This window comes from Xiphophorus maculatus, chromosome 18 (assembly GCF_002775205.1).
Source record: "Xiphophorus maculatus strain JP 163 A chromosome 18, X_maculatus-5.0-male, whole genome shotgun sequence".
NCBI classification, from domain to species: Eukaryota; Metazoa; Chordata; class Actinopteri; order Cyprinodontiformes; family Poeciliidae; genus Xiphophorus; species Xiphophorus maculatus.
In genome coordinates this window covers 1,780,094-1,803,309 of record NC_036460.1, presented here as the reverse complement: position 1 = coordinate 1,803,309, position 23,216 = coordinate 1,780,094, and the positions used below count along the sequence as shown (strand labels likewise).

Sequence of the window (23,216 nt, the reverse complement as noted above, 5' to 3'; positions counted from 1 at the left end):
AATGTTTTTGAGACTAGTCTCAAAAACATTTTTCTTTCAAATCTTCAACTTTTCAGGCTCTGAAATTTTTGCGTTTTTCCTATAAATTTTCTGAGATTTATTGGCGGAAATTTCCTACTTTTCTGTCTAAAATGTCCCTAAAACGCCTTCGTAGAAATAAACCAGTTTGTTTCCCGGCTGAAGTCGCCTCAGAGAGACTCGGACAGCAGGGGGCGCCATTGCGTTATTTGTACAAGCTCCTTCAGGAAGAAGATAAATTTATTTCAAATGTTTCTGTCCAAACTTTATCATCGCAGAAGAAGAAGAGGTTCTCTAACTGCTCTCTACCTTAAATCCTCTCTGAACCACCTTAATAAAAGGCTAATTATAATTTTCCTTAACTTCCGGTTGTGACGCATCTTTTGCGTCGTAACTCCATTTCCCATGATGCCCCGCCCCGGGGTTCAAGTGATGAGCCGCAGCATCATTTGAGCGAAGCTGCAGAGGATAGAGTGCCGCGCGGACACGGACACGCGCGCACCCACGGACAGGTGAGAACCCGCGCAGGTGAAGGTGGTCGGGTGTTTGATCTCTGGTGGGGTTCGAGCGCGCGGACGGACGGCTCCGGTCATCAGCGCAGCATCACAGGCTTTTATTTTGAAGGAGTCCTTCATAGTACTCTGTAGTATCCGTACACAGTGTTCCAGCTGCTGTACTGCAGTACCTGACACACACCTGGAGGTTCACCTGAAGCAGAAATTTGACCCCTGATCCCTCCGCAGTGATGTTAATGTGTTCCTGTTGTGTTCTATGAAGTTTTACTGTAATAATCAGATGCTTTTCTTTGTTTATTTGCACGTTTTCCAGTATTTTCCCCTGTTGTTCAACGTCCCGGGGTCAGAGGTCACGCCTCCATGTGGTCTGATAGACGATGAAACAACATGACTTTGGAAGGAGCGAGTCGGGTCTATCGCAGAACTCCTGCGACGCTCCGCCGAGGTCAGAGGTCAGCCAGAACCAGGTGAGAACAGATCACAGCAGACCGTCCAATCAGAGCAGAGGACAGATTTAGACCTGTTGAATGCTTTAAAAGATTTAAATGTAAGGAATATTCTTCAGAAAGTTCACCAGAAACATAGAGTCATCCCTACAACATGAGCAGAAAGAGGCTCAATCGGTGATGTTGATAAGTTTTTCAAAATAAAAGCCTGAGATGAGGAGTCTGCGGACAAGGAGCTCAGAACAAAGCTGAAGTCTGTTTATATAAGAAGCCCCGCCCACTCCGTCACACTGAGCGCCGAGCCGCGAGCTGATTGGCTGGAGCGGAGAAGCTGCGAGGCTCTGGATTGGCTGCATCAGAGCGTGACATCGTCACGGGGCAGGAACGTGAGCTCTGCACGTGCTCAGTCCGATTGACTCCCTCTGAGCATGCTCAGATCATCCCTCAGCCCAATGTGACGTTCCTCCTGTCTGTGTTGAGTCCGTCAGAACCAGAACCTGGTCCGGTCCGCTTTTCTTGTTTTTATGATCACCGATAGTTGCATAAACACTATCGGAACCAGAACCAGTCTGGTTTTTCTATCTTTATGAGGACAGTTAGCTTTGTAAACACACTCAGAACCAAAACTCGGTCCAATCTGTTTTTTCTATCTTTATGAGGGCCTTAATCAGCTTAAATACACTCAGAACCAGAACCAGGTCCGGTTTTGATCACAAAACCCACAAATGAGCATGTCTTTGATTGGCCTGCTGCTCAGGTGTGCGTGTGTTGGGGTGTGTGTGTGTGTGTGTGTGTGTTTCCAGGTTGTCCTGGGTTTGTCTGAGGACCGACCAGCTGGTTGCCATGACGAAGAGCTGGCAGAGGGCGGAGCCACAGAGCAGAAGGCTGACAGGTGAGGAGCATCAGGATGTCTGACCCCAGCAAAACAATTCTAACTATAATTAGCAACTTTTCAGGCGATTTCAGCAGATTTTTCCCCCCAAGCAGCAATTACTGACAAATCTAGTCATTTCTTTTTTTTCAAAACAGCGACTAGCGACAAATCTGGCAATTTATTTATAATTTTTTTTTCCAAAAAAGTGACTTATGATAAATCTAATGATTTTTTTCTTACTAGCAACAAATGCAGCAACGTTTTTTTTTTTTAAGTGACTAGCATATCTAGTGACTATTTGAAAAGAGCAACTTGTGACAAATCTAGTGACATTTTTCAAACACACACCTCTCCTCAGGTGTGCCCACCCAGTCGACAGCGCGGGTTTTTTCTCCTTCATGACGTTTCATTGGCTGACTCCTGTGGCTCTGCAAGCTCGCAGGAAAGGGCAGCTCCTATTGGAGGACGTCTGGCCCGTGGCGCCAAAGGAGCGTTGCCATGACAACAGTATGAGGTGGGTGGCGCTCTGGTGTTTTCCGTGTGAGTTAGCTCAGCAAGTGAGTGGTTGTTGTGGCTGTCCAGGCTCAGGACGCTGTGGGAGGAGGAGCAGAGGTCCAAAGGAACCGAGGCCTCCCTGTGTTCGGTCGTCTGGACCTTCTGCCGGGCCCGGCTCCTCCTGTCCATCCTCTGCCTCACCGTCACTCAGCTCGCCGGATTCAGCGGCCCGGTGAGTCTCCACCAGCTGACATCACACACCTTTACCGGTTACCTGTGCTGGTCACTAGATCCACAGTCTGGGTCTGTGCCGATAGAGTCCGAAACCAGTCCTACCCACACCTGCTTCCTGTTTTTAATCACCACGCCTACTTCCTGTTTTTAATCACCACGCCTACTTCCTGTTTTCAATCACCACGCCTACTTCCTGTTTTTAATCACCACGCCTACTTCCTGTTTTTAATCACCACGCCTACTTCCTGTTTTCAATCACCACACCTGCTTCTATTTTTTTCCACACCTGTCCCAGTATTTAATTACCACACCTGGTTCTTGGCACCTTCTCACCGTGTTTTATCAGAGTCTTGAGGCCTTGTAACTATCTTCCATCACCATTTGGCCTCCTAGATTCTGGTTCTCCCCCTGGTTTTTCTTATCGTGCCCGTTCTGTGCTCTCAGACTCACCGTTGCTCTGCTCTCTCTCCAGGCGTTTGTGGTGAAGCGTCTGCTGGACTACACCCAGCAGGAGAAATCGGACCTGACCTACGGGCTGCTGCTGGTTCTGGGGCTCCTGACCACGGAGGTGATGCGGTCCTGGTCTCTGGCTCTGACCTGGGCCCTGAACTACCGGACCGGGTGCAGGCTGAGAGGAGCTGTGCTCAGCTTGGCCTTTGAGAAGATCCTGCGACTGCGCAGCGTCCGGGACAAGTCTGTGGGCCAGGTTGGTTCCTGGGCCGCTTGGTGGCTTCACAGGAAGCTAGAGGCGCCGCTAACGGGTTTAACCTCAGTTATTCCTCACACTCAGCTCATCAACATGTGCTCCAGCGACGGGCAGCGGATGTTTGACGCAGCGGCGGTGGGCAGTCTGCTAGCAGGTGGCCCCCTGTTGGCCGTTCTCGGTGTCGCGTACAACCTGTACATCCTGGGTCCAACATCGCTGCTGGGATCCTCCGTCTTCATCCTCTTCTATCCCACCATGGTCAGTAAAGAGCTGGGAATCTTTTACTACTCAGAATTTGATTCAAAGTCAAACTCATAATAATTTGTGCTATAATCTGTCGGTCTGCAAAGGATCCTGAAGAACAACAAAGAGACATTAATGTGTCCAGTATATTACTGTTCTTTTCATGTATTTATTTTTACATTGAAAAAAAGAAATAACCCAAAAACAATAGAATTAAATAGAATGTACTTATTGATGCCAATGGAAAATCCCTTATATGTTGACAGCTGCTCCATGCAAAGTGTTAGATGTTGGCAAATACAAATGTAATCATAAGCAATTTAAAACTCACAAACATTTTTATTGATATTGTAAATAATTTAAATATGACTATATGTAAAATACATATTTTTGCTTCCAGATGTTCAGCTCCAGGATGACGGCGTACTTCAGGAGGAAGGGCGTGGCCGTCACCGACGGGCGAGTGCAGAAGATGAACGAGATCCTCAGCTACATCAAGTTCATCAAGATGTACGCCTGGGTGAAAGCCTTCTCAGGGGACGTCCAAAGTACGAGGTCTCCTGACAGCCTTCCTCCTGCCTGTTGCCACGGTAACGCAGGTTGTGACCTGTTTGTGCTTCCTGTCAGGGATCCGAGATGAGGAGCGCCGCCTGCTGGAGCTCACAGGGTATTTCCAGAGCATCACGGTGGGCGTGGCTCCCATCGTGGTCGTCATCGCCAGCGTTGTGACGTTCTCCACTCATATGTTGCTAGGATACGACCTCACAGCCGCTCAGGTTCCAAACACCGCCATATGTCAGCTCACGTACCTCCACTCACCCTTTCACCCGCCTGTTGACTCCGCCCTCTTTTCCAGGCCTTCACTGTTGTCACGGTGTTCAACGCCATGACCTTTGCCCTTAAAGTGACGCCAATTTCTGTCAAGTCCCTGTCGGAGGCCTCGGTGGCCGTGGAGAGATTTAAGGTACTGAACTGACCATCGGACACATCCTGCCAAATACCTTTCACTAGTCCGCTTATAGTGCAGCTAATTTTTAGCTCAGCCCTAAGCTAAAAATTGGTTCTTCTAGTAATAGCTGTGGTACATTTTAGCTTAGCTTTTGCTAACTTTGAAAACAGTTAGCATATTTAGCTTCAACCTAAATTCTAAAGCACTAATTTACTTTGCTGTTTTGTAAACTTTCTGTTGAATAAAGTCTTGGTTATCGACTGTTAGTAATTCTTCAAGCAGTTACATGTTTGTATTTATGCTCTTATTTTGAAGTGGGTGAAGACTTTTTACACAGCAGTTCAATATCTTCTGCACTTTAGCATTAGCTTCCAATAAATACCATGCTGATATAATGCTAGCATTAGCTTCTACTCGATAACATGTTGATATAGTGCATTAGCGGTAGCTTCTACTAAATACCATGTTGATGTAATGCTTTAGCATTAGCTTTCACAAGATACCATGTTGACATAGTACATCAGTGTTAGCTTCCACTGGATCCCATGATGTTGTAGCACCACCTACCTGCAGAGTGACTGATCAGGTTGTTGAGGAGCAGAGCTGTGGTGCCAGATTGAGCTAATTTGACCGCTCTGTGTCTGCGTTCAGAGTCTCTTCTTGTTGCCGGAGATTGACAGTGTCCGAGCATTGCCTAGCGACCCTCTGGTTGCCGTGGAGATGTGCGGAGCCTCTTTGGGATGGGAAGGCGCAGGGCAGAGTGCCCAGGCCAGCCCGTGTGTCCGAGCAGCCGGCCGGCATCGACAGAGAGAAAAGTAAACCCAGACAGACCTGACAGAACCGCCTCGGTACTAGCTACAGGTTCAGGTCCAACATGTCCTCATGTCCAGGTGCAGAGATGCAGGTGTCCTCCAGGACAGGGAGGAGAAGGAGGAGGTGACCGGCTCCCTGCTGGGAGGAGATGCAGATTCAAGTCCTGAGGAGGAAGATGGGGATGAGGAGGACAGCTGTCCCCCCCTCCTGGCAGTCCCCCATCCCTCTCAGCGTCCTCAGAGCACCCTGCACTGCATTACCCTGAACGTCCAGCAGGTGGGTGTGTCTCACTCTGTGCCTCTGACAACCCTCCTGTCCTTTACACTCTGTGTCTCTGACTGTCTCCAGGGACAGTTGCTCGGTGTCTGCGGCTGCGTTGGCAGTGGGAAGACCTCTCTGATCTCAGCCATCTTAGGACAGGTGACGTCCCCAGTGTGTCCCAGTGTGTCCCAGTGTTCCCAGCAGACAGCTGGTGGGGACTGCTGTTGACTGGTTGGTATGTTGGCAGATGACGGTGCTGGAGGGCAGCGTGGCGGTCCGGGGGAGGATGGCCTATGTCGCTCAGCAGGCCTGGATCCTGAACGCCACGCTGAGAGACAACATCCTGTTTGGACAGGAATACCAGGAGGACAGGTGAGGCGGAGACACCTGGACTCAGGACGAGGCGGTCCACAGGTAGACTCACCGTTTCTGTGTCTCTGCAGGTACCAGTCTGTCCTCAGTGCCTGCTGCCTCAAACTGGACCTGGCTCTGCTGCCCAATGCCGACCTCACAGAGGTGATGTCATTTCCTGTTTCTCTGTCAAGCAAATTTTGAACGGACTTTTTAAAAAGAAAAAGCGAATTAGTCATGTTTCAGTTTACTGGTTTGGAATGAATGAACCAGGCTACCAACGCCAAGTATGGCTGTAGTAAACAGGAAGTAGAGGTTGCTAACTAGCATGGACCAGAGAGAGTCTTCCACTTCAAGATGGAGGTCTGCACTTTTCAGTGTTTGGTGCCTTTGGTAAGGCACAGACCCACCAGTGGAGGGAGTGAAACTTAAAACATGTGCATGAGGGAAACAAAGCTAATGGCAGATTGAGGTGCTGAGGCAGACAACTGAGTTAAAAACTTCTTCAGGCTTTTTTATAGAAAGACTCCAAGAACATTCACAGCTGCTTTAATCAAACTTTAACCTGGGCAAACACTCTCTAATGCTGGTTTCTAACAACTTGGTTTCATTGAAGGTTGTTGAGGTTAGGAACCAAAAACAAATGGTGACCCTTCCCAGTCGGGTCTTAGAACCAGAACTGGAGCCAGTTAGAGCTCGTATCATATTCACTCCATGAACGACCAGCTCCAGAGCTCATTGTGACACGATAGCCGGTACCTCAGTCCTGTTTTTCTACTTCCTTGTTCCTTCGAAGACTAAACCTGTCAATGGTTTGTATTGGTTGAGTTCATACTAAACTGAAATCAGTCCTTTGGTTAGGAACCAAAGGCAAGTGCTGGTCGTTCCTAATTTGGTCTTAGAAACAGATCTGGACACAGCTGAATTTAGATCTGCCTCATATTTGAACCATGTTGTAAAATCATTGGTCACTTCTAATCCCTTTAACCCAAACAGCAACATTAATCTTGTCACTCACCTCAAACGTATTTGTCCAATCAGATCGGAGAGCGCGGCGCCAACTTGAGTGGCGGCCAGCGGCAGCGGATCAGCTTGGCCCGCGCGCTGTACAGCGACCGTGACGTTTACATCCTGGATGACCCTCTGAGCGCTCTGGACGCCCACGTGGCCAATCACATCTTCCACAACGCCATCAAGAAGCAGCTTCACAACAAGACCGTCATCTTCGTCACCCATCAGCTGCAGGTAGCCTTCCTCCAGACTCTGACAGATGTCCGTCCGCTGCATAGGGTTACCATGGAGATATCTGTGTGTCCGCAGTACATGGTGGATTGTGATGACATCATTCTGATGAGGGAGGGGAGCATAGTGGAGCAGGGTAACCATGACGACTTGATGAAGCTGAATGGAGACTATGCAGCCATGTTCAATCACTTCCAGCTGGGGGACCCGCCCATCGTAGGTACCAGTCTGTCTGAGTCCATTTGCCTGAGTCCGTCTGTCCTGAGTCCATCTGTCTGAATCACCCTTTCTGTGTTTCAGGTCCCCAGCAGGAAGCAGGGCGGCTCTCAGAGGAAACCAGCCGACACCAAACCAGGATCCGTGAAGAAGAGTTCATCGGTTGTCAAAGACAACGGTACTGACTTCATTACCGACTCGTCTAGCCCTAACCCGGTCTGTTCTGTTCTGACCACATTCTGCTGTTCTCCAAGGTGAGGAGCAGCAGTACGGGGCTGTGCCCTGGCCCGTGTTCCGGGTCTACATGGCGGCTTGCGGAGGCTCCGCCCCCTGCCTGCTGATCCTGGTTCTGTTTGTTCTCAATGTGGGAAGTGCGGCTTTCTGTCACTGGTGGCTGAGCTACTGGATCAACCAGGGCAGCGGGGTGAGTCGCCTGACTTCCTCCTCCTCACATCACCATCGTCGCCTCTTCCTCTGACTCCCCTCTCCTGGTTTCTAGAACACCACGGTCACCGTGGGCAACAGCTCAGCAATGAGTGTCAGCATGAAGGACAATCCCAAGATGCAACAGTACGCCATCATTTATGCCTCTTCCATGGGGGTCATGCTGATCTTCAAACTCATCCGAGGAATCGCCTTCGTCAAGGTCAGAGCCCAGACTCCTGGTCTGGTCCGGTCCAGTTAAAGGTCCCAGAGGGTTCAGTGGGTCGGCTTTAGGCAGGGAGCAGTCCAGGTGTCTGAACATCACCAGAGACTTTTTCGTAGGTCGAGTGGAAGCTAAGAAGAGGTGTCCCTGTCAAGTCTCCCGTTTCGGCCGGTAAACTACCGGAGCTACTTCTTTGATTAGCACTTTAATGTTTTTGCTAACTTTGTAAATGTTTAGCGCACTTAGCTTGCCATTAATAATTTTTTCCACATTAAGGCTAAAGTTTCTAATTTACTTCAGCTGAACAAAGTTTGATAATTGTGTTAAAGTTTTGGTAAGAATTCTTCAAGTTGTTAGCCATTGTTAGCCGTTGTTAGCTGTTGTTAGCAGTGCTCACCACTGGTGTGAAGGAATTAGACCCTTTGAAGACCATTTTAGGTCAGAGTGAAACACGGTTCCCCCAGTGAGACTTGACAGGCGGATCTTTAGCATTCCTCAGTGTCGGGGTACAACAACGTGAGGAGCAACATGGTGTCTTTCAGGAAGTCTGTTTGGTCTCAGCGTCTTTTACACCACATGAAGCCCAACAGACTACAGGTACCCTTTCTCTCAGCGGTAACACCCTGGTTGTGTCTTTCTAGGGAACTTTGAGAGCTTCCTCTAAACTGCATGACCAACTTTTCCACAAAATCCTGCGCTGCCCCATGAAGTTCTTTGACATGACTCCTACAGGATGGATCCTCAATCGCTTCTCCAAGGACATGGATGAAGGTACAGTAGGTTAGCAGGACTGGAGCATTTTCTGGGGTTCTGGTCTTTGCTTGACTCGGTTTTGTCTCTGTCTCGTTCCAGTTGACACCCGGCTGCCCTTCCAGGCAGAAATGTTTATCCAGAACGTGATCCTGGTCTTCTTCTGTCTGGGTGTCATCAGCTATGTTTTCCCATGGTTCCTAGTGGCTGTTGGACCTCTGGTCTTGGGCTTTGCTGCTCTCCACAGCGTCTCTAAGGTCTTCATCCGGGAGCTGAAGCGTCTGGACAATGTGACGATGTCCCCTTTCATGTCCCACATCACGTCCAGCATCCAGGGCTTGACGACTCTGCAGGCCTACGACCGTGGCCAGGACTTCCTCCGCAGGTCAGGGTCAGAACCAGAACCACTGCCCTGACATCCAGAGCTCGTGCGGTCAGGATCTGATTACTGTGTTCTGGTTTATTAAGGTACCAGTTTTTACTAGACCAGAACCAGTCTCCCTTCTACCTGTTCAGCTGCGCCATGCGCTGGCTGGCGGTTCGTCTGGATATCATCAGCGTGTCTCTGATCAGCATGACGGCCTTGATGATGGTTCTGATGCACGGTCAGATCCCCCCTGCCTACGCTGGACTTGCCATCTCCTATGCTGTCCAGGTAACTGAAACTTTTAAGTTCTGTCCCATAAACCTGTTCTGACCAAACAGCAATCGAACATCATATTCAGTAAGATCTGTGTTTTTCCTGTCTGAAAAATCTCTTTGAAGGAACAAGTGTCGGAACCATTCTGTCTGGTGTCTTTTTCTAGTACAATGTTCCCCAACCGCTGGACCATCTGATTCAGGTGGTTGCTTGACACATCTGAAACATGCAGGACAGGACAGGGTACTTGAGGACCGGGACTATGATCCAATGCTCTAGAAAACAGGTTCTACTCAGTCCGTCAACCAGGATCTTCTATTAGTGTGTTTCCACTTTCTTGAACTGGTTCAGTTCAGGTGCCTTTGAACTTCAGTAGTTTGAAAGTTGACAGCCGTTTTCACCAGTTTGGGGAACCAAGCGTGTGCCATCAACAGTGGACATTTCACGGGATAACGTGATAAGAGAGTGTAGTAGCAACATGGCGGAGCTTCTTTGTTTACAAAAAGAAAGATAATTTAACCCCATATAGTGTCCACTCGTACTGTAATGGTATGAGTGGACCTCCTGATCTATCAGGTCTTCGGGCTCCTCAGCAGTTTGTCCAGACGAAGGTTGTCAGGTTCATTGAGTTCTTCTTCTCTTGCTGAACTCGTTTGTCTGTGGTTCGGCACCATGAGATGTTTTCTTTGCCGTTGTTTGGGTCTGGACCAGAGTTTGGGGATGTGTCTGCTGGACTGTTGGGGTTGTTTCGGATCCTGAAGGAGAACCTGTGTCTCTGCCAGTTAACAGGACTGTTCCAGTTCACGGTGCGACTCGCCTCAGAGACCGAAGCTCGCTTCACCTCCGTGGAGAGAATCTATCACTACATCCAGGTACTGGGAGCTGTTTCCTCACTAACTGGGAACACTGGTGTTCCTAGTGTCTCTGATGAACCCAGATGTTAGGCTGATTTCTGTTTGCTTCAGTCTCTGTCCCAGGAGGCTCCAGCCCGGGTTAAAGGTCGGGCTCCTCCGCCTGACTGGCCCCAGCAGGGGGAGCTGGTGTTCCGGGATGTGGAGATGCGGTACCAGGAGAACCTCCCTCTGGTTCTGAACAAGATCTCATGCTCCATTAGACCAAAGGAGAAGGTCGGCATTGTCGGCAGAACCGGATCAGGTAGGCAGGGTGTTTGGGACGGTGAGACAGAGGAACTGCACCCAGAGGTCATGTTTTGAGATCAAGGGTTTGGTCCTGCAGGGAAGTCGTCTCTGGGTGTTGCCTTGTTCCGGCTGGTGGAGCGCTCCGGAGGCTCCATCCTGATCGACGGCATCGACATCAGTGACATCGGATTGGCCGATCTGCGCAGCAAACTGTCCATCATCCCGCAGGACCCGGTTCTGTTCAGCGGGACGGTCAGGTAGAACTTCCTGTCTTGTTTTTCTCGGATGTCTCTTTGTCAGTCGCTCTTCTGTTATCCTGGTTGAGGGATTTGGATCAGTCCGGTACGTCTGTGTGTACTGGGCTGATCCGGTACACATAGATGTACCGGATTAACATGAATCATGTCAGTAAGAAGGTTTTCCTAAAGCAAACTGTACATCAGTCTGATCTAGAGTAAAACCTTTAACATGTCAAACTGTGTGGGAACGTGAAGGGGTGTGAAAACCTTCTGCTGCTCAGATCAGAACAGAATTTCTGTTCCTGCAGGTCCAACCTGGATCCGTTCAACCAGTACAGCGAGGAGAAGATCTGGGACGCTCTGGAGAGGAGTCACATGAAGGAGTCGGTGAGTGGATCCTCACCGGACCGCACCGGAGCGGGGCAAGAGTTTACATGCCCTGAAGAGTTTCTGTTTCTGAGAGAGAAGAATGATGATACAAAACCTTCCTGCTACTCATGGTTCACTGTTGGACAAAACCTTTTATTATTTCAAGGCGCTAAATCGGGAAGTAAAATTTAGGTAAAAGTCATATTTAATTTTTTATAACAACTGAAGGTAACACAGTTGCTTGATTGTGCTATGAAATAGCACAATGTGCCTGGAAGATGCATAATACTGCCCCTTTAAGAAAACAACAACATTTCTGATTCAGAAAACTTTAAATGGCCGAGAACAGAACCTGGGGGAACGCCATGGTAAATTTTGGGGGGATTCTGGATCCAGGGTGAAAATTAAATCAATTCTGTTACTCAAAATGACTAAACCAGTTAGAAATAATCCTGAACATTAATCTGTTTCCCCTCAGGTGTCTCAGCTTCCTCAGCGGTTGGAGTCGGAGGTGGTGGAGAACGGAGAGAACTTCTCGGTGGGGGAGAGGCAGCTGCTGTGTGTGGCCAGAGTTCTGCTGAGGCAGTGCAAGGTGAGACGGAACCATTGTCCCACTCCCTGCCTGTGTGCTGCTCTCTGATTGGCCGGTTCTGGTCCAGGTGTTGGTTCTGGACGAGGCCACGGCCGCCATGGACGCGGAGACGGACTTCCTGATCCAGGAGACGATCCGGAGCTCGTTCCAGGACTGCACCACGCTGACCATCGCCCACCGGCTCCACACCGTCCTGTCATCCGACCGCATCATGGTGCTGACCCGGGGACAGGTAGGAGCCAATCGGGACGCAGAACACCTGCTGCTCTGGAGACCCCGCTGTGACACGCCTGCTTGTCTCTGATTGGCTCAGGTGGCGGAGTTCGATGAGCCGGCGCGGCTGCTGGCCAATGAGAACTCTCGTCTGTGTTCGATGCTGGCGGCCGCAGAGAGCAAAGTGTCCGTCCGAGGATGAGGATGAGGAGGAAGCTGCTCTCAGACACCTCGGTGCTGCTCGGTTTTATTTATTTATTTATGTTGAACTCGTTTTGACGCTCTGATGAGGCGGCACCGTGTGACTGGCTGCATGCGGAGGTGGGTGGGGTCAAAGGTCAAAGCCTGTGGTTTCTTGTCTGTACAGGTCAGGGGTTTGCAACCTGTGGCTCCGGAGACAGATTTTATGAATTTATTGGGTTTATTTTTTATATGGAATAAATTCACACAAATATCAGGAATATTTATTATTTTTTCTCACCATTACGTTGGAAACTAAGTTCTGTTTTGGTTTATGTCACATGACAGAAAACTGGGCCTGCAAAAAATGAATAAAACTGAGAATACACTTTTAAGAGAGAACAAAATTATGAGAATAAAGTCAATATTTTGACAATAAATTTGTAACATTACAAGAATAAGGTTGAAACATTGTTCTTTATTCTCATTATTACATCATTTTATTTTTTAAAATGTTTAAAACATGGTGCTAATATTCTGTCGTAAAATCAACATCCCCTGGAATAAAATTAATCAATCCTGTTTTTTTTTAATTAAATGTTTTGTTTTTTTCCTTTTGTTTTAAAACGTAAAATGTTGCTTCCTTAAGAATCACCACAATTTTCCTACAGCAGCTATTTATTTAAACATTTTTGTTCTGTTTCCACTAAAGATGTAACATTTGCAGAGTTTTATTTATTTAGCTGGACTGACGGTTGCAGACTCCTGGTATGAAACATCTGCCGATGTGAAGGTGTTAATTCAATCGTCTTAGTTTTACTGTCATCGGAGAATAGCAGAGACGCTTCTGCGTCTCCAGCTGTAGCAAATGATGACATAATAGTTTGTTCTCCGTGTCAGATCCGTTATAATCAGCCTGATGCGTTTTAATGTGGAATGTAGAGAGCTGTCATTAATCATTTAAACGTCTGAGCAGCAGAACCTCTTTGCCTTTAAAGACTTTTGGCCTTTCAGACGGAGGCATTGCTGCCCCCTGCAGGAAAAACACTGTTACTGCACAGGAATCTGCCGTGATGATGCAGTTTCTGCTGTGTGCCTGCAGGGGGCAGCACGCACACAGTCTCCACCTGTACAGTCACTGTAAATGAGCCGCTACGTGTTGAGAAGCGGAACGAGGACCCGCTGCTTCTGCTGTGACGTCATGAGTACGTCACCGCCTCGGATCACCGCAGAGTGATGGGACGTTTTCATTCTGAATCTTCTTGTGATAGATCAGCCTTTGTCAAAGTGTCTCTGTGTTGGTGTCTGTATTTTTCTAAGAGCACGATGAACAAAACCAGTAAAAGCATTTTAACACACTCCTCCCGACCCGCGCCTTCATTTGGGGGTAAAACCTGCCGGTACGGTGGCCAACAAGTCCAAACGCAAACCAGATCAGAGCCTTCAAATGTCTGTTAATAAATCTGTTAAATTAATTTTTTACACAGCAACAATGAGTGAAAAGCAAAACAACAGAATTAAAAACTTAAGATACACTTTGTCTGATATGTTCTGTCCACTTTCCAGTGCAAATATTTTAGTAGATTTGAAATTAAAAACCTTTTTCCAAAATTTTTTTTTAATTTAATATTTCTAGTGTTATTTTGTTTTTCTTTCAAAAATTTTTAAATTTTAAATCTTATTTTTCAGTTTAAAACTTTTTTTCCGTTTCAAAAACATTTTTCAGTGTCAAATCTTTTTTATTTTCAGAGTTGTTTTTTTTCTTTTGAACTAATTTACGCTCCTTTGTAGCTCCATATTGTGATGAGAGGTTCGGTCAAACAGGTAAGTGGTTCTGGAAGAGGTTCTTTCCTTGTTTTTTGTTTAAATTTTTGATCATTGTTGAACCGTAATGAATTGATTTATAATTTCTTGGCCGGACGGACAGACCACTGGACGGCTGTTTGTCCCCCGCAGCCTCTCCTGTCTCCCGGCTGTCCTCTCCTCTCCCAGCCCCCACAGCGCCCTCTGGCGGCCAGCAGAAACTTTCTGGTACTTCCTGTTTGTCCTCCGCGGTCCTCCGGTCTCCGTCGGTCTTTGTTCTCCGGGGACACTCTGTCCTCTGGCGCCGGTCCATCGGAACCTTCCCGCCTCTGTGAGCCGGACCGGGAGCGGAGGAGCCGGTGCTGGTCCGGTTCCGTCCAGATGGATTTTACTTAACGGTCCGGAACTCTGTCTGCGGGGCCGAGGCTCGCTCTGCGGGGAACCGGGACAAGGGGACGGAACCCTTTAACCCAGTTCGGTTCGGCTCCGTTCTGCAGAACTCTTTCTGGCGTTGGGCCACTGTCGGACCTATTCACTGGGTTTTAATGCCGTGCGGACCGGAGAACTGGGCTGGACAGTTCGCTAAACTGTGTTTGGATCAGAGTTCAAGTGGAAAAAGTTCTGCTGCAGGTGAATTGGACTCGGTATCGGTTCGGTAGGCTGACTGGGTCCCGGAAAGCAGGCTACAACCGGACCGGTTTACAAAGACTGGGTTCTAGTTCGAGGTTCTGTTTTATTGAAAATGGGTTCAGTCTGGACTGGGTGTACTGGTACCCAGTAGATGCACTTCCTGGGTCGAAGGTCAAGCTTGTCCTGAACTTAAAAAAACCATTTGGTTCTGTTCTGGTCCAAATCAGGTTAAGTCAAACATAGTTGGATTTAATCCAGGATTTAAGAAGCTTGAGTACAAAACCAGGTTTGGTTCTGGTGTAAATTGGGTTAATCCCGGTCTAATATGGGTTTTGTACCGGTGTAAACCGGTTTCAGTCCAGGTCTAAACCGGGTTTGGTTCTGGTCTGAATTGGGATAATCCCGGGTTTGAACCCAGGTTTAACCTGGGATTAACCTCGGATTAGGCCATCCGTGGCCCGGTTCGGTTCTGCTGTCCTCCAGAACATGGCAGAACTCGCGCAGACCTCGCCCTCGCTGTGCTGCTGCCGGAAGGCGCTGCCGGTGTCCGGCGGTCGCTTCGCCGGCGAACCCAAGCCGCCCTCGGCCGGTCCGAGGCCCGGCGCCGCGCGCTGCCCCCTGGTGGACGTGGCGTCAGCCTCCAACTTCAGGAGCTTCCGGCTGCGCCACTTTCACCTGGACCTGCGGCTGAACTTTGCAGCGAAGGAGATGAGCGGCTGGCTGGTTCTGGACCTGGTTCCGGTCCAGCCGGGGGTCAGCTCCCTCGTACTGGACTCCCACCCGTCCCTGTTGATCCACTCCATAGACTGTAAGGTTCCCGGAGACGGGCCGGAGGAGCCTGCGTCCCTCACCTACCGGGTCGACCCGTTCACCGACTACGGGTCCTCGCTGGTCATCAGCCTGCCGGCCGGAGCGGTGCGACCCGAACAGCTGATCCAGGTGACCGTCCGGTACACGACCACGGACGGCCCGGCGGTGAGAACACACACCACTTCCTCTGACTGGTTCCGGTCCTACTGCATCACTGGGTTCAGACTGGTTTCAGATTTAGTTTTAAACTGGTTTCACACTTTCTTTCAAACTGGTTTCAGATTTAGTTTCAAACTGGTTTCAGATTTAGTTTTAAACTGGTTTCAGATTTAGTTTTAAACTGGTTTCACACTTTCTTTCAAACTGGTTTCAGATTTAGTTTCAAACTGGTTTCAGATTTAGTTCTAAACTGGTTTCAGATTTAGTTTTAAACTGGTTTCACACTTTCTTTCAAACTGGTTTCAGATTTAGTTTTAAACTGGTTTCACACTTTCTTTCAAACTGGTTTCAGATTTAGTTTCAAACTGGTTTCAGATTTAGTTTCAAACTGGTTTCAGATTTAGTTCTAAACTGGTTTCAGATTTAGTTTTAAACTGGTTTCACACTTTCTTTCAAACTGGTTTCAGATTTAGTTTCAAACTGGTTTCAGATTTAGTTTTAAACTGGTTTCAGATTTAGTTTTAAACTGGTTTCAGATTTAGTTTTAAACTGGTTTCATACTTTCTTTCAAACTGCTTTCAGATTGGTTTTGGAACTGTACTATGTTCACACTGCTGGGACAGGTTTGCCTTGCTTTCAGACTGGTTTGGAACTGGTTTCTGATCTTTGTCTCAGCCCGGGTCACTGAGGCAGAAAACTCCGGCCAGAGTTTCTGGATGTTTGGACCCGTGTTCCTGCTGAAGACCCGATCTTCTCCTAATGACTGACATCCTGTCCTCTGTGTGACCTCTGACCTCTGTGTGACCTCAGATCTGGTGGCTGGACTCGGAGCTGACCTGCGGTCAGTCCCGTCCTCTGGTCTTCACTCAGGGACACTCGGTGTGTAATCGCTCCTTCTTCCCGTGTTTCGACACGCCGGCGGTGAAGAGCACCTACTCCGCCTCCATCCGGGTGAGTTCTGTTCGGTTCTGTTCTGTTGGGACGGGTCCGGTCAGCGAGGCGAGGCGAGGCGCGTCGGTTGGGGAAGACATGTTGAAAATAAAATGGAACTTCCTGCTCAGGTTCCGGACGGCGTGACGGTTCTGATGAGCGCGTCCCGGAGCTCTTACTCCAAACTGGACCGGATCTTCCAGTTCTCCATGGAGTTCCCGGTCCCGTCCTACCTGGTGGCGCTGGTGGCCGGAGAGCTGCAGCACGTGGACATCGGGCCCAGGTCAGAGGTCACCCGGACACTCCTGAGCGCCGTGACATCGCGGTTCTGATGGGTCGTTACAGCGCCTCACAGAGACCGAACACGAGAAAAACAATGGAAAATATTTCAGATGTTTAAATTTATTCTCAACTCAGAAAATTTTAATTTAGTCAGTTTTTGATATTTTTTCTGGAAAAAAATCTGCAAAAAATAATAGAAAATGTTCAAAACTAACTTTTTTTTAATCAAATTTTATAATCAGATATTCCTCATAAACATATTCAAGTACTTAAAAAATGAATAGAGAACAAGTTCAATATTTTTGTCACTTATTTCCAGAAATGAAACTTGTATGAATTTGTCATGCTTAGTTAAATGTTATAAATTTTAATTTCTTGTAATTTTGATGATTCTGTCCTCAAGAAAAACTATATTTGAAATATTGATTGTTGTGTAAAAGATAAATATTGGAAAGTGTTGATTTCCCAAACTAATCAGTTGAATAAGTCCAACCATTGGTGAGTACATTGACAGCGACACTCGTCTTTAGCTTAGCATTTATGCTAACAAGAAAACATTTAGCACAGTTAGCTTCTCCTAAATACATTTTTCCAGATAAAATCTAAACTTTAATTTAATCTAAATTTACCATAAAATCATGTTAAGATTCTCAAAGTCAAGCTAGCGTAGCTGAACTGCGTCCATTTCTGTCATGTTTCCTAATTATAACTTTTTCCTGACATTATCTGGTCGTCTCAGTGTGGACAACTAGTAGGAAAGCACCGTGTTACTTTGTCTCCTATATTTAAAGGTTACATTTAATATTTAGTGTGTTATGGCAACAACTTTTCAGCTAAAGTGAATGCTAATCATCTTTAGCCAGCATTTTTTTCCTCCTCCAGCAGGAAGTCGGGGGTAAAACATGTTTTTTTGTTTTGTTTTACTTCCTCTGTCCTGACTGCAGGAGTCGTGTGTGGGCGGAGCCTTGCCTGCTGTCCTGCGCCGTGAAGAAGCTAGGGGGCAGCGTGGAGCGCTGGCTGGGCGTGGCAGAGGACCTGTTTGGCCCGTACCTGTGGGGCAGGTGAGTCTGAAGCCCAATGGACCCAAACGTCGACCCGACAGCAGGTGGCGCCGGGCTCAGAGGAGGAGAGTATCAAACATTAAACTCAATTAAAATTAGAAATACTTCAGCATATTTTTGCTCAAGTAAAAAGTATCCGTTAAAATAAATTACTCAAGTAAGAGTAAAAAAGTATTTGGTAAAATATCTACTGAAATACTGATTACCTGATCAAATTATCAATAAATATTCAAAAATTACATCATCAGACGGACAAAAATATAAAGTTAAGCAGAAATGTTTTTATTTTAAGGACCAAATGACAATAATTCATGTAACAAAAAGTAAATAAATCGGATAAAATAAAAAATGTCCAAATCAGTTTCTTTCAATAAAAACTAATTAAACTTGAACAGAAACTGCAGGTGTGTGTCTGTCTGCGTTTGGTTGAAACATGTTTGATTTTCATTCAGTGGGAAGAAAATCCAGAAATTTAGTAAGAGTAAAAATACTTCATAATAAAACGACTCAAGTAAAAGCAAAAACTAAAAACTCTCCTAAAAGTAAATTTTTTCAAAAAAGTTACTCGGGTAAATGTAACTAGTCGCTACTGAACCCTGCAGGTGTGACATCGTCTTCCTGCCGCCTTCCTTCCCCATCGTTGCCATGGAGAACCCGTGCCTCACCTTCATCATCGCCTCCATCCTGGAGAGCAGCGAGTTCCTGCTGATCGACGTCATCCATGAGATCGCGCACGGCTGGTTCGGGAACGCCGTCACCAACGCCACCTGGGAGGAGATGTGGCTGAGCGAAGGCCTGGCCACATACGCACAGCGCCGCATCACCACGGAGGCGTACGGTGAGGCCACGCCCATCACATCTACTCAGTCTAGTTCTACGCTTTATTTCCTGATTGCACTTTCTGAAGCATTTGAAAAAAGGTTTGTTGGAGTTCATTTTTCTCAGTTTCGGCTTATTATTTATTTTTACTGCTGACTGAACACATTAAAGTTGTTTTTACATGTTTGACCAAACTATTGGTGTATTTTAGTTATAAATAGATTTGTAATTCATTGCATTTATCTCAGGGTCTGACGCAACAAATTTTACTGGACGATAAATTGTCCTAGAAGTTATTGCAATAAACGATAATATTATTGTTTTGAAACCTTTTTAAACCAATAAAATGATAATAATGCAATAATTCATTCTCAAAGATCGATAAACTTTAAATCCTAATGAGCATTGAACACTGGAACCGGAAGACATTTTATATTTCAAAATGAATAAACAAAACAACAAATAAAATGAAGTCTCTGTAAACAGAAACTTTAAAAAAAGGTTTAGTTGAGACCAAAACACCAAATAAATCACTGAGCTCACTTTATAATACTATTAATAGATCATTTTATTGTGACATCACACTTCAGTGAACTCTGTAACCGACAGCCATCTTCATAGGCAGTTACTATGACAACAACAAACAAGTTATAAACAATATCAGTACATTAAAACTACTGGAGTACTCTACCCACCTCTGTGTAAGACTAAGATAAATATCAGTGATATTTACTGTAGTACTTAGTACCAAACTGGTGAAACTAGCTTAGCTAATGTAGCTTTTATCTGCTAGCTAAAACGGACAGGTAGCCTACGTGTTTGTTACTACATGTTCTTACTCTGCCTGTCACCAGAACTTTGTTATTCACACCCAGAGTTCGTCCGTCCTTTACAAATGAAACACTGATTCTATGCGTCCATGTGAAGCTCTTCTTGTTTCACTAAACCATAACGGGAGATCAGAGGCAGCTTGTCCACATCGTCTGACATGTTTTCCTTCCCCGACTCATACGGGTCGATCCCAACAGCAGCCGTTTTTTCCCGGTATCGTTCTCTCACACATTGACCAAGAGTCCACACATTGTTGGTATCGAAGCCATGGGTCTGCTGTGCTTTGTGCTGCTCTGGCCTACCAAGATGGCGCAGATCACTTCTGGATTTATTGTGACAGGCCTGTTTATGTCCATATCTAAAATAAGAAACATTTTATCGCAATTCAGCTGTTTTTCTGTATCTGATTGATATCAAACCTTAGATATCGGAAGTAAAATCAGTGCGTTCAACGCAGGGCTTCATATCTGCCTATAGAGGTCACCAGGGATTATCAGGGGTCATCAAGGGTCAGGGTTTCACTCTGACCTTTGTCTCCAGGTGAGGCCTTCACCTGTCTAGAGACTGTGGTCCGACTGGACGCTCTGCACAGACAGCTGCGTCTCCTTGGAGACAACAACCCTGTGAGCAAGCTGCAGGTCAAGTTTGAGCCAGGTATACACACACACACACACACACACACACACACTCCCACACACCCCTGGTGTGCAGCTGTACAGGTGAGGGTCCTTCCTGCTCCCCTGCAGGTGTGAACCCCAGCACGCTGATGAACCTGTTCACCTATGAGAAAGGCTTCTGCTTCGTGTCGTACCTGTCCGAGCTCAGCGGCGACATCCGGCGCTTTGACAGCTTCCTCAAGGTCAGTGATGCATTTAGAGGCTGTTCCTCTGTTAGGACGGGGCTACATGTTAGCCCCGTCCTAACAGAGGAATTTGATTATCTGTCAGACAGAGACAGGTTAAAAAATACGTACAAAGAAATTATAAACGTCACGTACTGCAGCTTTAAGGCCGTTATCTTCATGTTTCTGTGCAAATTTCTGTATTTTTGTGTCTTTCTGGATGCTGCTAATCAGCTGAACAGGTCTGGGCTTTGACTAGGCCACTCCTGAACCTCCACTTTGTTGTTTGCAGGAAGTCTCTGTGAACTCCAGAGATGTTCAGAACCTTAGACCTCGATTTTGTATCTGCTCTCTGACTCAAGGACAGAAAGATTAACGTGTTGGTGTGTGTGTGTGTGTGTGTGTGTGTGTGTATGTGTGCAGGACTACATCTCAGAGTTTAAGTTTCAGAGCGTTGTGGCTCAGGACCTCATTGCCTACTTCCTGCAGTATTTTCCGGAGCTGCAGGACGCCGCCGTCTCTCAGAGGGAAGGTACGCCTGGTCGGTTTCACGTTGCTGCCTTCCGCTTTCTGCTCTGTGACATCACTTCCTGTTCTCAGGTCTGGAGTTTGAGCGCTGGCTGAGCGGTTGCGGCCCGCCGCCGTTTGAGCCTGACCTGTCAGCAGGGGGCGCTCTGATCGGGCCGGTGCAGGAGCTGTGCGACCTGTGGAGAGGCGGCGACCCACCCGACCAGCAGACATTCGCGACCTTCGACCTGTCGGCCTGGAGCACCTTCCAGGTGGTTCTGTTCCTGGACCGGATGCTGGACCACTCACCGCTGCCGCACGGTGCGTCTCTTAACGTTGGCGGCAGCGCCACCTGCTGGCAGGCGCGCCGCTGACGGGCCGCTGTGTGTTTCAGACGTGATGGTGAATCTGTCTGCCTGCTACTCGGCGCTGTTCGACGGGCTGAACGCCGAGGTCCAGATCCGCTGGCTGCAGATGGTGGTGAGGAACACGTTCTACCCCGACCTGCCGCGGGTCCGAGCCTTCCTGCACAAACACGTAAGAACAACAACCGACGCTTCGCTGCAGCTCCTCAGGATCCAGAGTATCTGAATATCTGAATATCTTATTAACATGCAAAGAATCGATTCATGAAGCCATATTGGATCAGAAACAAGCTACTGGTGTTTGGTCAATGCTGTGCTGAGCACTGCCAGCTAACAGTTAGCAGCGCTAACCCTAGAGCACCAATCATACACATTAGTTCCACTAATGCTAAAGTGCTAAGCCATCATGGTATTTGGTAGAAGATACTGCTAATTTCCACCATGTTGATAATGACTAGAGGTTGAATCTTTGAGTGATTCTCAATTCGATTAGATTTTTTAGTCGCGAAATGAATTTTGGCTCAGAAACAATGTTTCTGTTGAAACTGTCCAGAGATTGTTAAACTATGTGACTGACCAGAGGAAAACATGGTGTGAATAAATAGAACATTTATTTAGAACAATTCAATGACCTAAAAATTAGCTTTGCTAATGAACACAAAGCTAATTTTTACTTTAGCGCTTTGAATTTTATCTGGTAAAATGTACTTAGTGGAAGTTAAGTGGGTCAGTCATTTCACAGTTAGCACAAATGCTAAACGTTTTTAGCTTCCCCTAAATATATTTTCTGGGCAAATTATGGCTAACCTCATTGAAATGCTGAAGCGCTAAGCCAACAGTTAGCTGTGCTACTAGCAGCGTAGCGCTGCGTCAGAGCTTCAGTAACTATCAGGACATGTTTTTGTTTCTGCTCCCTGCAGACCTCCAGGATGTACACCGTGCCGCTCTATGAGGACCTGGTTGCTGGGGTGATGAAGTGCGTTGCCGTGGAGATCTTCTACCAGACGCAGCGCCGCCTGCATCCCAACCTGCGACGGACGCTGCAGCTGATCCTGTTCCCCAGCAGCTCGGCTCCGGCCAATCAGAGCGGCCCGGTTCCGCCCATCCTGACTGGCTCCGCCCCCTCCGGCTCGCCGCTGCAAAGCCCCCCTGCCACGGCGACGGCCTCCGCTGCCGGGACGACGGCCACCATGGCGCTCAGGGACGTTAATGTGTCGGCATGACGGCCGTCCGGGCCCTCAGGGGCCCCGACGGGTCAGAACCAGAACAATTTCCTTCATCATGCCTGCAAACAGCAGAACATTCTAGAACTTCATGAAAATAATGCGACAGATTTCCCTTCTCCTCGGTTTGAGGAACCTGGACTGGATTCTGATCCAGAACCAGAACCGGACCTGAACACCGGAGCGGCCTTATCGCCTCACTGTGAAACAAACCCGCTAACTGGACCCGGTCCAGCCAGATCCTCAGGAACCTGCAGACCCTGAACGCACCGCCACAATAAAACGTCTCTAATTCAAACAGCTGAAATGAAATGAAACCTGATCACATGACCAATAATCTGTATTGATTATCAACCAGCTTCACTCTGCAGACAGTTAATTATTCTATTTATTCTGTTTTCCTCTATGGAAAATAAAATTAAAAAAAAATCATCTTATTGTTCTTTTTCCTGAAGAAAATGTTTAACTTTCAGAAAACAGGTTTATTTATTTTGAAGGGATCCTTTAATGTCCAGCTTTTATTTTGAAGTCAGACCGGAAATTTAAGGTCTGACATGTTTAACGGGATCTTTGATGTCTGAAGGTTTTATTATTTAACACACAGGAAACTGGTGGCTTTGCTTTCACAATAAAAGCCTTGAATCGTGTTAAACTGCTTCATGAGATTTTACATTTTTATTGAACTAATTGTGAACAAACAGAAAACCTTTAGAATCTGTTAACTGTCTAGAACAGTTTTTTTATTTGATCAAACTTGTTTACATTGAACATTTTGTAATTGGGTTGAAGTTAAATCTGAATCAGATACAGTTTGTGTTTTATGT

At 47.1% G+C, this 23,216-nt stretch overlaps 2 protein-coding genes across 2 annotated transcripts; both read left to right on the top strand.

Moving 5' to 3' along the window:
* The first annotated feature begins 418 nt into the window (after positions 1–418).
* On the top strand, positions 419–13,492 carry abcc5 (ATP binding cassette subfamily C member 5). The gene is made up of 30 exons (XM_005808233.3): positions 419–530; positions 847–1,000; positions 1,783–1,871; positions 2,212–2,367; positions 2,436–2,580; positions 3,055–3,288; positions 3,373–3,546; positions 3,932–4,079; positions 4,159–4,307; positions 4,388–4,495; positions 5,132–5,295; positions 5,371–5,569; positions 5,642–5,713; positions 5,802–5,926; positions 5,998–6,070; positions 6,947–7,150; positions 7,226–7,363; positions 7,448–7,541; positions 7,618–7,787; positions 7,863–8,009; positions 8,651–8,780; positions 8,862–9,144; positions 9,228–9,414; positions 10,182–10,271; positions 10,365–10,554; positions 10,636–10,795; positions 11,086–11,164; positions 11,625–11,738; positions 11,806–11,970; positions 12,052–13,492. The coding sequence occupies exons 2-30, from the start codon at positions 911–913 to the stop codon at positions 12,151–12,153; spliced, it is 4,179 nt and encodes a 1,392-aa protein (XP_005808290.1). The 5' UTR covers positions 419–530; positions 847–910; the 3' UTR covers positions 12,154–13,492.
* A 646-nt stretch (positions 13,493–14,138) lies between these two features.
* On the top strand, positions 14,139–23,038 carry rnpepl1 (arginyl aminopeptidase like 1). Its single transcript, XM_023351870.1, has 11 exons — positions 14,139–15,539; positions 16,344–16,484; positions 16,595–16,746; positions 17,690–17,806; positions 18,409–18,644; positions 19,997–20,110; positions 20,203–20,315; positions 20,721–20,829; positions 20,898–21,125; positions 21,199–21,341; positions 22,090–23,038. The coding sequence occupies exons 1-11, from the start codon at positions 15,051–15,053 to the stop codon at positions 22,390–22,392; spliced, it is 2,145 nt and encodes a 714-aa protein (XP_023207638.1). The 5' UTR covers positions 14,139–15,050; the 3' UTR covers positions 22,393–23,038.
* The last annotated feature ends 178 nt before the right edge of the window (positions 23,039–23,216 follow it).

Coding starts and splice junctions, on each gene's coding strand:
- rnpepl1 (XM_023351870.1), top strand. CDS start 15,051: ATGGCAGAACTCGCGCAGACCTCGCCCTCGCTGTGCTGCTGCCGGAAG. Junction 17,807..18,408: donor GGCCCGTACCTGTGGGGCAG/GTGAGTCTGAAG, acceptor TGAACCCTGCAG/GTGTGACATCGTCTTCCTGC. Junction 21,342..22,089: donor GAGCCTTCCTGCACAAACAC/GTAAGAACAACA, acceptor TGCTCCCTGCAG/ACCTCCAGGATGTACACCGT.
- abcc5 (XM_005808233.3), top strand. CDS start 911: ATGAAACAACATGACTTTGGAAGGAGCGAGTCGGGTCTATCGCAGAAC. Junction 3,547..3,931: donor TCCTCTTCTATCCCACCATG/GTCAGTAAAGAG, acceptor TTTTGCTTCCAG/ATGTTCAGCTCCAGGATGAC. Junction 9,415..10,181: donor CCATCTCCTATGCTGTCCAG/GTAACTGAAACT, acceptor TGTCTCTGCCAG/TTAACAGGACTGTTCCAGTT.